This window comes from Leptopilina heterotoma, unplaced genomic scaffold (genome assembly GCF_015476425.1).
Source record: "Leptopilina heterotoma isolate Lh14 unplaced genomic scaffold, ASM1547642v1 Lhet_67, whole genome shotgun sequence".
Taxonomy (NCBI): Eukaryota; Metazoa; Arthropoda; class Insecta; order Hymenoptera; family Figitidae; genus Leptopilina; species Leptopilina heterotoma.
The window spans coordinates 611966-627136 of record NW_025111155.1 but is presented as its reverse complement, the minus strand read 5'-3'; the positions used below and the strand labels follow the sequence as shown (position 1 = coordinate 627136).

At 34.1% G+C, this 15171-nt stretch overlaps 1 protein-coding gene across 1 annotated transcript; it reads right to left on the bottom strand.

The window, feature by feature from the left end:
• Positions 1-6617: 6617 nt before the first annotated feature.
• LOC122510137 lies at positions 6618-12821 on the bottom strand. Its single transcript, XM_043624574.1, has 2 exons — positions 10895-12821; positions 6618-6727 (listed from the first exon to the last, which is right to left on the bottom strand). Exons 1-2 carry the CDS (start codon positions 12819-12821, stop codon positions 6618-6620), a joined length of 2037 nt encoding a protein of 678 aa, XP_043480509.1.
• Between the last annotated feature and the right edge of the window lie 2350 nt (positions 12822-15171).

Genomic DNA, 15171 nt, shown 5'->3' with positions numbered 1-15171 from the left:
AATATTTATTTAATAAATATTTTATTCAAATTTATTAATTATGTTTAAAAAATAGTTATTAAATATTAAAGGTGTTAAATTTAACAATCTCTCCGAATCATTTTCTCACTTTAAGCTAATATAATATAAAATAATTATTATTATTAAAATAATATAATATATATACAAACCAAATGATAAATTCATCCTATAAATTAATAATTATTAAAATTCATTAAGTATAATTTATTAATAATTGTCTATTAATTACTATTTTTTAAATTCATAATTTTTATTTTTAAATAAATGTATAAGGGGCATTCTCCGTCAGATTTTCACTCAAAATTTTTTTTGTATTAAAATAATTTTTTTCGAATTCTATATGAAAAATAAGTAAATAGGTGTTTTTTTATTTTTTTATTTGATCAAAATTATAAAAGTTATGATTTTTTAAAATTTAACCTCTTCAGAAGCAAAAGATTTTTCTAACACTTTTAACTCCGTTATACCAAAAGATAAAAAACAATGTAATATATGAAAATGACTTGTTTTTTCTTTAATATTTCAAATATGTAATAAAAAATAACTTTAATAAAGCGAAAACATTAAATAAATTGAAATTTCTTCAAAAATGTGACTTTTCTCAAAAGCGAAGTAATTGATTTTCGATTTTTTTCTTCCATTACAACCACTGATAAATATAGAAATTTTTCCAACTTATGCCAAAGTGGTGTTCTTTAGGGTTCAAATTATATTTAAAATTATGTCAGTAGTTGCACAGAGTTTTATTCGATTTTTACACTGTTTAAAAATTTAACCTTCAAAAACAAAAGAAAACGAATGTTTAGTGGTTAATTTCTTAATTTCCTTCTGTAAAATCTGTGCAACGACTGATATAATTTTAAATATAATTTGATCCCTAAAGAACACCACTTTGGCATAAGTGGGAAAAATTTCTTTATTTATAAGTGGTTCTAATGAAAGAAAAAAATCGAAAATCGATTACTTCGCTTTTGAGAAAAGTCACATGTTAGACGAAATTTCAATTTATTTAATGTTTTCGCTTTATTAAAGTTATTTTTTATTACATATTTGAAATACTCAAGAAAAGACAAGTTATTTTCATATATTACATTATTTTTTATCTTTTTGTATAACGGAGTTAAAAGTGTTTCAAAAATCCTTTGCTTCCGAAGATGTTAAATTTAAAAAAATCATAACTTTTATAATTTTGATCAAATAAAAAAATAAAAAAACACGTAATTACTTATTTTTCATATAGAATTCGAAAAAAATTATTTTAATACAAAAAAAATTTTGAGTGAAAATCTGACGGAGAATGCCCCATAATAATTAATTATTTAATAACTATTATTATTCGTTATTTATAATTTAGTTGTTATTATTAATAAATAAACTTTATTATAATATTGTACTTAAAGAAAAAAAAATTATATATACACTGGGGTCAAAAAGTTTCAGCACATATGTACTGATTACTTTTAAATGCTCGCTTCACTTCAAATTTAAATATTTCTGTAAAAATAGATGTTAGAGCTATCAAACTAGGATCATTTTAAAGTTAAATAAATTTAGAGTCAAATAGGCTAAGATATAACCAATTTAATAGTGTAAATATTAAAAATATAATTCTTTAAAGTTAGAGATTTTTTGTGAAAATTGCGATTTTGAAATCTGGAATTCAAGCGCACGCCAATTGAAGAAATTTTTTTTTAAGATTTGATAGTTGCACAATATCAAGTATAAATTCCATTCTTTAATTCTAGACCAAAATAATTTACATATATTAAGTATTTTTTTCAAATTCTATAAAAATAACTGCTCTCGAAATGTTTAAAAAAATATTAATTGCGAATTCGTCATTTCCGTTCACTTGATTTATCAATTAACCACACTTTTGAAAAATATGCACCTTTTTGTTATTGTAAAATAAAAAATAGTCACCTGGAAAGAAATTAAGGAATAATGATAGAGTTAAAATTTATAAAACTATAAGAAGAGGGATAAATTTCATGTAAATATCTTAAATTTTCTAAGATGAAGAGGTTCTATATTTTTCAAAAGTGTGGTTATTTGATAGAACAAGTGAATGACAACGACGAATTTGCAATTTATATTCTTCGAAAAATTTAGAGCAAGAGATATTATTTTTATAGAATTTGAAGAAAATACTTAATATATATGTATGTGAATGATTTTGGTCTAGAATTAAAGAATTAAATTTGTACTTTTTATTGTGCAACTATCAAAACTTAAAAAAAATTTTTCTTCAATTGGCGTACGCTTGAATTCCAGATTTCAAAATCGCAATTTTCACAAAAAATCTCTAACTTTAAAGAATTATATTTTTAATATTTACACTATTGTAATGGTATAACGAGGGAAATATTCGTATTTACCTCGGTGCTGATGAGTCATAGGAATGGATCGGAGATAATAAAATATAGAGGTATGATTAGTCGCTTTTGGTCAGTCGGACCAGCGAGAAGTATACTGTCGACAATACTGTCTTTTAAAGTAAAATAGTCTCTGTGTCTTGTGAATTACTGGATGACTGAGTGTGGGGACGCCTACACTCTGGATTACGAGTTATTTGATCTACCTAAAATAAAGAGATCTGGATCTTGGATTAATCATCAAGGAGGACAACGCAGGTTGCAGTTCCACGGAGGATTTTATGATAAGTCGATGTTATAATTTGTATGTGTATGTATGTTCGGGTAATGAATGAGGATTAAGGATTAATGGCCTAATCCCCTCCATTGAATGTGAATGTTGATGTGTATTATTATTTATTCTCTATAGAGTTTGTAAATTGATCACATAACACAGGTCAACAAAAAAAGACTAACATTTTTTTCATGAGATATAGGAATGGTTTCCGATGTATTTTTGGACGCTGAACACGATCCCGACTTCCAAAATTGCCCATCACGTCAGGATTTTGAGAAAAGTGGGGGTAAAGACCCCAAAAACGCTTTTTTGAGGATTTTCAACATTTTTTTTCTCTTTAACCTGACGTGCTAGAGACTTCCACAAGGTCTTAAATTAAAGCTTGTAATGTGCACTACAAGACCCATATCCATAAAATAAAAAAAAATTAAGATTTTTTTTAAAAAATGGGGTTGAAGACACTAAAAAATGTGTGTTTTTGGATTGCTTTAATAGACTTCTTGCAATTGCTTGGATTCGATTAAAAATGGTTACTTAGGGTTTTTGGGGTCGCTGATTACAAATCCGATATTAGTTTTCAAACATTCAAAATGGCAAATTCGTAATCAGCGATCGCAAAAACCCTGAAGTAACAAACTTTTAAGCGAATCCAAGAAATTCTTAATTTTTATATCTGCCATCTTGGTTCCGACATTTTAAATTTTTAAAAACTAATTTTGGATTCGTAATCTACGACTCCAAAAACCCCGAGTAACAAATTTTAAGCGAATCCAAGCAATAGCATGAAGTCTATTAAAGCAATCGAAAAACCCACCTTTTTGGTGCCTTCAACCCCATTTTTTAAAAAAACTTCTAATTTTTTTTATTTTATTGATATGGGTCTTCTAGTGCACATTACAAGCTTTAATTTAAGACCTTGTGGAAGTCTCTAGCACGTCAGGTTAAAGAGAAAAAAAATGTTGAAAATCCTCAAAAAAGCGTTTTTGGGGTCTTTACCCCCACTTTTCTCGAAATCCTGACGTGATGGGCAATTTTGGAAGTCGGGATCGTGTTCAGCGTCCAAAAATACATCGGAAACCATTCCGATATCTCATAAAAAAAAAGTTAGTCTTTTTTGTTGACCTGTGTAATTATTCAAAGAATCTTCTAATCCGAGTTCGAATATTGAGAGCATCATATCGCGATAATTAACGATTTCTTCTGAAAGTTTAGATCTGTTAATAAAGTGATTTGATTGTTTAATTATAATTTAATTTATTTTCTTTAATTACCCTCTCTTTTGGTTTCCAATCATGCCTGTGGAACATTCCCCGCCAAAGGGCAGACAGGAAATGTTTTATATGGCGCCCGAAACAAATGATAGTGATAAAAATGATGCACTTGATGATCGAAATCGAATTAGTAAATTAAATAAGAGTTCGATAAAAGAAAATAACGATGAGGTAAAATTTGAAATGTTAGAACAAACGGGAAAATTCATGAATGAATTAACAGATATATTCAAGGGCATTAAAAATATAATGACAAATATAGAAGCTAGTGCGGAGATAATACGAAAGAATAATTCGCAAACAAACCATAATAATAGTAATCAAAACAATAATGCGGGATATAATATAAAAGTAGATATACCAATGCCGGAGTTTGTGGATGAATTTCAAAATAATCCGGTGGAATTTTTAATCGAGTTAAAAGAATATTTTGATTTAAAGAAAATTCCTCACAAATGTTTTCCAGTAATAATTAGAAGAGCATTAAAAGGTAGAGCCAAAGCATGGTACTCCGCGAATAGTGATAAATGGGAGAATTTCTGCGAATTTGAATCTGATTTCAAGAGTGAATTTGACACGATAGAATACCGGGCCGAAAAAACAAACGAGTGGAGAAATAGGAAATTTTCGAAAAAAGACGAATCATTTGTACAATATTTTTATTATCAAGTTAAAGAAGCAAACTACATAGATCCACCCCTGACCGATTACTCACGAAATTATGCAATAGTTCGTCAATTGCCAAGAAAAGTGCAAGAAACATTAGCGGCAATAAGATTAAATGATACCAGTCAAATAGTGAAGGCGTTGGCATGGCTAGATAATACTGAACGCGAATTTAAACAAAATCATACCCAACGATTTGGCATAGGGGGAAATCAATATAAAGAGCAGAATAGATATGAGGATAGAGGGGAAAAGAGAGAATCGATAGAGGAAGGAGAAAGAAAGAATAGATACGAAGAGAATTGGAGATGGCGAGAAAGAAGTGAACAAAATAAGAGAGATAATGCGAGACAGTATGAAGATAGAGGTAGGGGTGACGAAGACAAGAGTAGACAGGAAGATTGGCGAGCGGAGAATAGAGACAGAAAGAGACAAGACGTAGATGAAAGACGGAGAAAATATTATGATGACAGACAAGGGCAAACTTATGAGGGAAAAAGAAGGCAAGATAGAAATGAAAGACGAGATGAATTTAATAAACAGACAAATTACGAGAGACGGACATATTATAGTAGAAATGAAAGGCGAGGAGAGGGAAATTTTAGAACGAAAGTTGAGATAGTAACCGAAGAGGAAGAAGAGCGGTATGACGAAGAAGACGATACAAACAGTGATATGGATAAAATGTTAGATTTAAACTAGAGAGCGACAGTAAGGTGGGTCCAAATATCTGACGCTGGATTTGTAATATTACTGAGGACCTAGTCTTCGACATTGAGGGGAAGGAAATTTTTAAAAGGGAAATTAAGGAAAAGCAAATAAAATTTAAGTGTCCAGTGTTAAAAGCAAAAATAGTTGAGGAAAAAATAGATGTAGTAATAGATACGGGAGCTCAAATTGAAGGAATATCGGAAAAGTTTTATGACAAATTAAAATGTAAGGGTTTATTAACACTTCCAGTTTCAAATATCAAATTATCGGGACCTTTTAGGGGTAAATCAGTAATCATAAAAAACAGATAATGACAAAAATAAGAATTGGAAATCAAAACATTGAAACATGCTTGCTGGTAATTCCGGATTTGTGCTATGACATAATATTAGGGACGAATTGGTGTGGACAAAATGAGGTCGAAATAAAATACACGGATAGGACAATGAAAATAAATAACGAAATAATTTTTAAACCGGAAGTTAAATTTACGAATAATGTCGATGAAAACGATGCATCAAAACGAGTTTCGAGCATCGGGGTGGGGGATCGAGAAAATAAAAATAAAGATAAAGAAACTTGGGACTCGATAAGTCATTTAAAGAATATCACAAATCAAGAAAAAAATAAACTGTATGCATTACTACAGAAGCATAACGAAGTGTTTTCAGAAAATCCGGGACGTATTAATAATTACGAGCATATAATTAGATTAAAAAATAAAAACTCATTTGTTCATAGAAATTATCCAATCCCATTAGCTAAGATACCAAAAGTACGCGCGACGATTGAAAAGTTGTTAGACATGAAAATATTAGAAAAATCGACAGCCGAATTCTGTAGTCCTTTGCGGGTGGTAGAAAAAACTAACGGCGACATTCGCCTTTGCTTGGATGGCAGATTCATAAATGAAGTGATTCTCTCGGAGGTAGATGGCCCCCCGAACATGGATGACATATTACAAAAATTTGAAGGAAAGCGATTTTTCAGTTCGACAGATTTGCCACTGGGATATTTTCAAATACCGTTAGAGGCAGAGTCGAGAAAAAATATACAACATTTGTTTTCGAGGGGAGGGCGTATCAGTTTATGAGAATTCCGTTTGGCATTTAAACCGCGAGCAATGGCTTCATCCGAGCAATTAATTCAATTATGGATAATGAATTTCTTGATTTTATGGCAATTTACGTGGACGATATTTTGGTGGCCTCTAAAACATTTGACGAACATTTGGACAATTTAGATAGATTTTTCACGAGGGTTAAAAAATCAGGGCTAACGCTAAGTTTGAAGAAATCAAATTGGTGCAAGGAGGAAGTCAAATTTTTGGGGTTTGTCGTGAATTAAGGAGGGCTTGAATAATGGTGATCCATGTGGAGCAGAAGCATCAAAATCGGATGTCAAATCTGAAGAAAATAGAGTTGAGAAGAGTCATCTAATGAACAATAGTCTCAGTTTACAGAAGAGTCTGAATTAAGTAGGGCTCAAATAGTATGAGAGAGACCACATGGGAACTATGGGAGGCGAATCTGAAGTAGAGTCTGAATTAAGTAGGACTTGAAGAGCAGATATCAATCCAAGAAGAGTGACACGAATCGGGGCAGGTGCTTATGGAGGAGTTGTAGAAGAATCTTCGGGGCAGTTTGAGATATTGTCTTGCATCCAATATCCCAAAGGGGGATTATGTAATGGTATAACGAGGGAAATATTCGTATTTACCTCGGTGCTGATGAGTCATAGGAATGGATCGGAGATAATAAAATATAGAGGTATGATTAGTCGCTTTTGGTCAGTCGGACCAGCGAGAAGTATACTGTCGACAATACTGTCTTTTAAAGTAAAATAGTCTCTGTGTCTTGTGAATTACTGGATGACTGAGTGTGGGGACGCCTACACTCTGGATTACGAGTTATTTGATCTACCTAAAATAAAGAGATCTGGATCTTGGATTAATCATCAAGGAGGACAACGCAGGTTGCAGTTCCACGGAGGATTTTATGATAAGTCGATGTTATAATTTGTATGTGTTTGTATGTTCGGGTAATGAATGAGGATTAAGGATTAATGGCCTAATCCCCTCCATTGAATGTGAATGTTGATGTGTATTATTATTTATTCTCGATAGAGTTTGTCAATTGATCACATAATTATTCAAAGAATCTTCTAATCCGAGTTCGAATATTGAGAGCATCATATCGCGATAATTAACGATTTCTTCTGAAAGTTTAGATCTGTTAATAAAGTGATTTGATTGTTTAATTATAATTTACTTTATTTTCTTTAATTACCCTCTCTTTTGGTTTCCAATCATGCCTGTGGAACATTCCCCGCCAAAGGGCAGAGAGGAAACGTTTTACTATTAAATTGGTTATATCTTATCCTATTTGATTCTAAATTTATTGAACTTTAAAATGATCCTACTTTGATAGCTCTTACATCTATTTTTACAGAAAAATTTAAATTTTAAGAGAAACGAGCACTTAACAGTAATCAGTACAAATGTACTTAAACTTTTTGACCCCAGTGTATTTTCGTTTTTTAAATATATTACCATAATTATTTTATAAAGTGTTTTAAAAGAACACGCTTTTTTAACTTAAATATCTGTTTTAAAAAAGTTAATTTTAAAAAATTAAATTTATTTATATGCTTTTAAAACGAGGAAAACTGTCGAGGCCCTGATCAGAGCCCTATTTCATATCTAGTGAAAACCCCACTTAGGATTTTGGCCAGAATTTCTGGTCAAACCCATAAGATAAAAAAATTCTTAAAAATGTAGTATAATTACTCCGTTTAATTAATTTCTTCAATTGTTTATAATTTTATTATGGGAACTAATTTAAAAAACTTAATTCATTTACACTTTATTCAAACGAGGAAAACTGTCGAGGCCCTGATCAGAGCTCTATTTAATATCTAGTGAACACCTCACTTGGGGTTTTGGCCAGAAATTCTGGTCAAACCCACAAAATAAAAAAAAAATATTATTAAAACGATAGTATAATTACTCCCTTTAATTGTATTCTTCAATTGTTCATTATTTTTTATTAAAAGTAATTTTAGAGATTTAATTTTTTACACTTTATTTAAACAAGGAAAACTGTCGAGGCCCTGATCAGTACCCAATCTAAAATCTAATGAACACCCTACCTGGGGTTCTGGCTAAGAATTCTAGTCAAACCCCTAAAATAAAAAAATTATTAAATAACTAAAATAATGATTGCCTTTCATTGTTAATAGCTTCTACAACAAAAAGGAATTTTCTGCACAGGAATGGGCACGTCGGACGTAGTCGTCTGACGGGCCCATTGTAGAACCGACAATGGACGCGTTCAGAGAACACAATCCATGGAGACGCATGCATTTCCCCTAATCGCCAAATCGTCGAATGATCAAATAGTCGAATGCTAAGTAATGGAATGGACAAAACGTCGAATGCTAAAAACATCGAATCAGCATTTAGTCGAATGCTAAAAACATCGAATTGTCAATACGTCGAATGTTCAAAACGTCGAACTGTCAATTCGTCGAATGCTCAAAACGTCAAATGTTCAAAACGTCGAATGCTCAAAACGTCGAATCGTCATTTAGTCGAATGGTAAAACCATCGAATAGTCCATTCGTAGAATGCTCAAATAGTCGAAACGCCATCTGTTCGAATTATCAAGTAGAAGAATAGTAAAGTTGTCGAATGTTCAAAACGTCGAATCGTCATCTGTTCGAATTGCCAAGTAGTAGAATGGTAAAGTAATCGAATGGACAAAAAGTCGAATGATAAAAACGTCGAATGCTCAGAACATCGAACTGTCAATTCGTCGAATGCTCAAAACGTTGAATGATAAAAACGTCGAATGCTAAAAACATCGAATCGTCAAAAGTTCATTGTTTTAAGTTAATGTCTACTGAAAACAAAGAACTTTTTCGAACTTTTGACGATTCGATGTTTTTAGCATTCGACGTTTTTATCATTCGACGAATTGACAGTTCGATGTTCTGAGCATTCGGCGTTTTTATCATTGGATGTTATGAATATTCGACTACTTTACCATTCTACTACTTGGCAATTAGAACAGATGGCGTTTCGACTACTTTACCATTCTACTACTTGACATTTCGAACAGATGGCGTTTCGACTATTTGAGCATTCGACGAATGGACTATTCGATGGTTTTACCATTCGACTAAATGACGATTCGACGTTTTGAACATTCGACGTTTTTAGCATTCGACGAATGGAAAATTCGATGATTTAAGCATTCGATGAATTAACAATTCGATGTTTTTAGCATTCGAAGAATTGACGATTTGATGTTTTTATCATTCGACTAAATGACGATTCGATGTTTTTAGCATTCGACGTTTTTATCATTCGGCGTTTTGAACATTCGACGTATTGACAATTCGATGTTTTTAGCATTCGACTAAATGACGATTCGATGTTTCGAGTATTCGACGTTTTGAACATTCGACATTTTTAGCATTTGACGTTTCTATCATTCGACGTTTTGAACATTCGACGAATTGAGAATTCGATGTTTTTAGCATTTGATTAAATGAGGATTCGATGTTTTTAGCATTCGATGTTTTGGCCATTCGATGTTTTTAGCATTCGACGTTTTTATCATGCGATGTTTTTAACATTCGACGAATTGATAATTCGACGTTTTGAACATTCGTCGTATTGACGATTCGATGTTTTTAACATTCGACGAATTGATAATTCGACGTTTTGAACATTCGACGTATTGACAATTCGATGTTTTTAGCATTCGACTAAATGCCGATTCGATGTTTTTAGCATTCGACTAAATGCCGATTCGATGTTTTTAGCATTCGACGTTTTGTCCATTCGATTACTTGGCATTCGACTATTTGATCATTCGACGACTTGGCGATTAGAGGATATGCATGCGTCTCAATCCATGGGAACGCGAACGTGTACGCGAACGTATGAAGTCTTCTTCTTCTTCTTCTTTTGTTTTAATGGCCTCTTGTATAGACAAATAGCCAGTACTATTAAATAATTATATAAGCGAATTTTATCGATAATTTTCCTATTTTAAAGTTGTCCTCGTAGTTGAATTAATTTCCATACGAGATAAGTCGAGTGTTTTCTCGTGTATAATGTCAGCAATTGTTGGTGTGACGAGTATTGCTAGGCTGCCATTTTATAAGGAAGGAAGGAATATTTATTACATATGGGATACAACTCAATTTAAGATATAAGCCCGCTCAGAAAGTCCGCGTTTAGTTGCGTATTTGACTTATTAGGAAGCTCAAGTAATTTACATATCCTCACAAAATCGTGTTACCGCCCGAAAAAAATTTACCAATATTAGTTGTTATTTCAAGGTCAGGGTTAAAAATCAACTGACTAATATCAAACTCATCAAAGTCGAAATGTGGAAGTTTCCTTGTTAGAAATGTATTTAATGCCGGTCTCTGGGTAGAGAGCAGAGGACAATCTTTAAATAAGTGTTTTAGAGTTTTAAAATTGTTACCACAAGAGCATTCCAAGGGCAAAGTCCATCTCATCCGTGCGAAGTGCTCTCCCGTGCAGACGTGCGACGTACGTAGTCGTGTGATAGTATTAATATTTCTCCTTGATGACTCGACACCCCTGAACCAAGGCCTTTTTGTTTTGACCGTGATATAGTTGAAGTATTTATTTGTTAGGGGAGTGGTAAAGGAATAAGGCCAGGAGAGATTCAGCCAGTGTTCGTAATCCTTATTAATCATCTGAAGGAGATCACGTGGAGGGCCACCCTGGAGATTACCGAAAGGGAGGGAGAGGGCGTTCCGAGCCCAACCATCAGCAAGCTCATTTCCCCGAATACCCGAATGAGAGGGGATCCAAACAAGCGAAACTCCACTACCTCTATCTATCAGGGTAATGATTCCAGTTATAATTCTCTTAAGTAGAGGATGGGGCAAAGAATTAGACATACGGTGTTTGATTTCGTTTAAAGCATTTTGTGAGTCGGAAATAATTAATACATTATCAAGATTCAGTCGAACAGCCTCCTTTACAGCTGAAAGAATAGCATAAAGTTCGCATGAATCAATCAACATAAGGCCACTCAGACGAACGCTAAAGTTTATATTTAGTTTTGGTATCACAAAACTAGCACCCGAAGAACTCTTGACTGGATCATGCGATCCATCGTTATAAATATCTATGTAGTTTTCATATTTAGTTTGGAGGAGTTCGGAAAATGCTTGTGGTGGGGAGGAGTGCGATTTAATTTCCAGACCAGATTGGAGGTCCACCTCAACGTGTCTAGTGAGCTCATCCCAGGACATCTCGTACTGAAGGGAGGGCTTTTTGGTTCTGCCACATTTACTCATGATTTGTGATACATCCCCAAACGACACCAGCAATGACGAACGAATTCCTGAAGAGGGGTTAGGAACAAGAACATTTATCCCAATTCTATCCTGCAAACAATGCAGGCTGGTAGAAAGTGGATTCAATGTCCAAGACAAATTACGAATCATATGACGTCTGTTGATCAGGGTTCTACGAATGGATAGCGGAGAAATATTAGACTCAGACAAGAGTATACTAATGGGCGTTGATTTCATGCAGCCAAGGATAATTCGTAGAGATTGATTTTGGATCCGGTCCAATGGCCCCAGATTGCACTGAGCCGAATCGGCAAAAAATTGACTACCCCATTCAAGATGTGAGCGAGTTAGGCTCTTTAACACTGTTAGCATGGATGAAGGATTAGCCCCCCAGGAAATCCTGGTCATTGACTTGATCAGGTTAAGTGTTTTTGTTGCTTTTTGTGAGATTTCCCTAATGTGTTTTTGCCAGGTGAGTTTCTTGTCCAATATAATACCCAGATAGGTCATATCTGTCTGTGCTGAGACTACAGTATCCTCTATCTTAATGAAGCAGTTCTCAAAGTTCTCGTTTGCCCTTGAAAAGATGGTCAACTGGGACTTCCCCGGGGATATAGATAAGCCGACTTCGGCCAGCCAGGGAGTCAAGTCCGTAATTGCTTTCTCCAAAAGGCGAAGGGAAGACTGCAGGTCCTTAGATGTGATGTCAAGGAGCAAATCATCGGCAAACATCAGCCACTTGACCACACCAGGCATGACCTCACCAATCCTGCTCAGTGACAAATTAAACAGTAGCGGAGACAAAACACCACCCTGTGGAACACCTATATAGGAATCTCTAAATTCTTTGCTCTCAGCATTGAAAAATAGATGTTTGACTGTAGTTATAAATGAGATAAAATTAATGATTCTAGCTGAGACTTTCAATTCTATCAATCTGTTATAAATGGATTGGGGAAGGATATTGGAAAATGCTCCCTTCAAATCAACCGCAAGTGCGAGAGTATGTTCGCGGCTAACGAAACCCCTAGTTACGTCAGAAACAAAAACAGAAACACAATCAGACGTCGATCTTCCCCTCCTGAATCCAAACTGATTCATCGGTATCCCATCAACGTACTCGACATGATGCTCCAGTCTTTTTTGGACCATTTTTTCGTAGAGTTTGCAAATATTTGAGGTGAGAGAGATTGGTCGATAACCCTTCCCTAGTGGTTTGGGTAGGAAGACCACTCTGGTATCTCTCCATGTTTCGGGAAAAGTTAATTCCATAAAAAAGATGTTAAAAAGTGTTAATAAGAATTGTTTAGCTTTAGCAGGGAGTTTTTTAAGTATAAAGTATGTTATAGTATCTAAACCAGGTGAAGTGTTTTTTTTATGCTATTTAGTGCATTATAAAATTCATTTTCAGAAAAAGGGCTGTTGATCTCAGAACCGCTACAAAAATCTGTGAGGAAAGGGAGTAAAGTTGGTCGAACTTCCTCCTGCACTAGGTCCTTTTGTGATTTATGAAAAACTTCGGAGTCAGGGTCATTAGTGATACCTGTTCGTAGAGGCTGAGAAGCCGTAGCAAAAGCTTTTACCCTGGCCCAGATATGATTCATACCCATTGCAGGATTGATTTTATTACAAAATTCAACGTATGCAGTTTTCTTTTTATTTCGCAGAAACCACTTGACTTCATTGTCTATTTCATTAAACCTAGCTCTATTAGAGTTCGTCTGCATCCGGATGAACTCCTTTCTGGCATCTCTCCTCCGCACCAGAGCCTGGTCGCACTCCTCATCCCACCATAAAGGTTGAGATTTGCGCAACCCTCTCAGATGCGAAGGAAAGTAGGCCCCAGAGTCCATCAAGCTTTGTATTATATTATCAGTGAACAACTTATAAGTTTCAAGAGGTTGGTTATTTTCTTTAAGATTAGAATCAAGGGTATCGATGTAAGAATCAATTCGAGTGCAGAATTCTATCCAATCCACCTTTTTAAGATTAAGTCTATTGGTGGATGATTTTGTGAATTTAGGGGTCAAGTCCAGGTCTGCTACAACCAGACAGTGATCAGAGGAATATGTCTCCTCAACTACTTCTACACGCGAAAATTGACATATTCGGGCTGATACGAAAACTAAGTCTATATTACTGCTACTCCTTCCATCCCCACCCATGTATGTTGGAAGAGTGTCGTTCAGTGGGACCAGTTCATAATCATCAATCAGTTGATTGAGATCATTGCCCCTCTGATTACAGTAGGGGGAGCCCCAGGCCCATGAGTGTGCATTAAAGTCTCCGATGAGAATAATCGGGTGTGGCAAGGAGCAATTCTTGATGAGATCAGTCCATTGCTTCATAGGTATTTTAATATTGGGGGGGGCGTATACTCCCAGAAATTGAACTTTGTGTTGTGCTGTAGTTATGTTTATTCCCACACAGTCGAGGTGTCTTTGTGTGAGGTTTGAGATTGAGATAGGGGAAACAACTAAATTTTTTCTAACCAAAATCATCACCCCTCCCCCCGGACGATCACTTTTTCGATCACATCGGAAAGTGAGGTAATCTCTGATTTGCCATACAGGGTTTCGATTCGTGAGCCATGTTTCTGTAATTATTAGTATGTCCAGGTTGTGTATGTGTAGTAGTGATTCTATTTCTGGTTTTTTATTGAGAACACTGTGGGCATTCCAGTTGCCGTATCGCAGACGCCCAAGATTAGTAACAGAGGTCATATTATTAACATTAATGGGAAAGAAAAAATAAATAAGTAAATAAAAAGAATTAAATTTAGTATATGTAATTATATAGTTTCTTGTAAGTATGGGCTAAACAATTCCGAATGATAACCACAGAATGTGCAAAGGCAAAGATTTATAGATAAATAAACAAATAAGTAAACGAGGTAATTATGGCCTAGTTTTGGAACAGTTTATATCTGTTTCAACTTGAAAAAATGTTAGCACGATAATCGAGCCTTAACGAACAATAGAACAAGAATACAACAATAACGACTTAAATATAATAGTGCAACTTAAGACTAATTAGTTTTAGGAGGGGTAAAACGAAATGGCCCTTCCCAATAGTTTTCCTAGATAATAATATAATTTTAATTTTAAGGATTTTTACTTAAAAGTAATACAATTCAAATAAGAGACAATTGTGGCAGTCGGGATTCTAGCCCTTCATTCCATTAACGAGAAACTCCGCTCTCGAATTTTAATAAGGGAGGGAGTTAATCACAGGTATTCCTGTGTAAGACAAGACTGACCAGGGTTAAGTATAAACTTAGAAAAATTATACAACAAAAATCAGGAACATAATAACAGAGATTGAATATAAACATATAATATAACAATAGCAAATTATTAAACAAATTATTTGAATATAGACAAAAATTAGTTCGTAAACAGATGTGTCTGTACCCTATAAATGCATCAAGGCTGGCGATCATCTCACACCAGTCCTCAATGATCCAGGAATTCATTTAGTTCCTCCTCAAGTGACTTTAGCC

Bases quoted from the DNA above. Each gene is read 5' to 3' on its own strand.
- LOC122510137 (XM_043624574.1), bottom strand. From the start codon at position 12,821: ATGGTCCAAAAAAGACTGGAGCATCATGTCGAGTACGTTGATGGGATA. The intron at 6,728-10,894 runs GTACGTCGCACG...TATTTTCTTCAG, and splicing joins TAATACTATCACACGACTAC to ATTTGACATCCGATTTTGAT.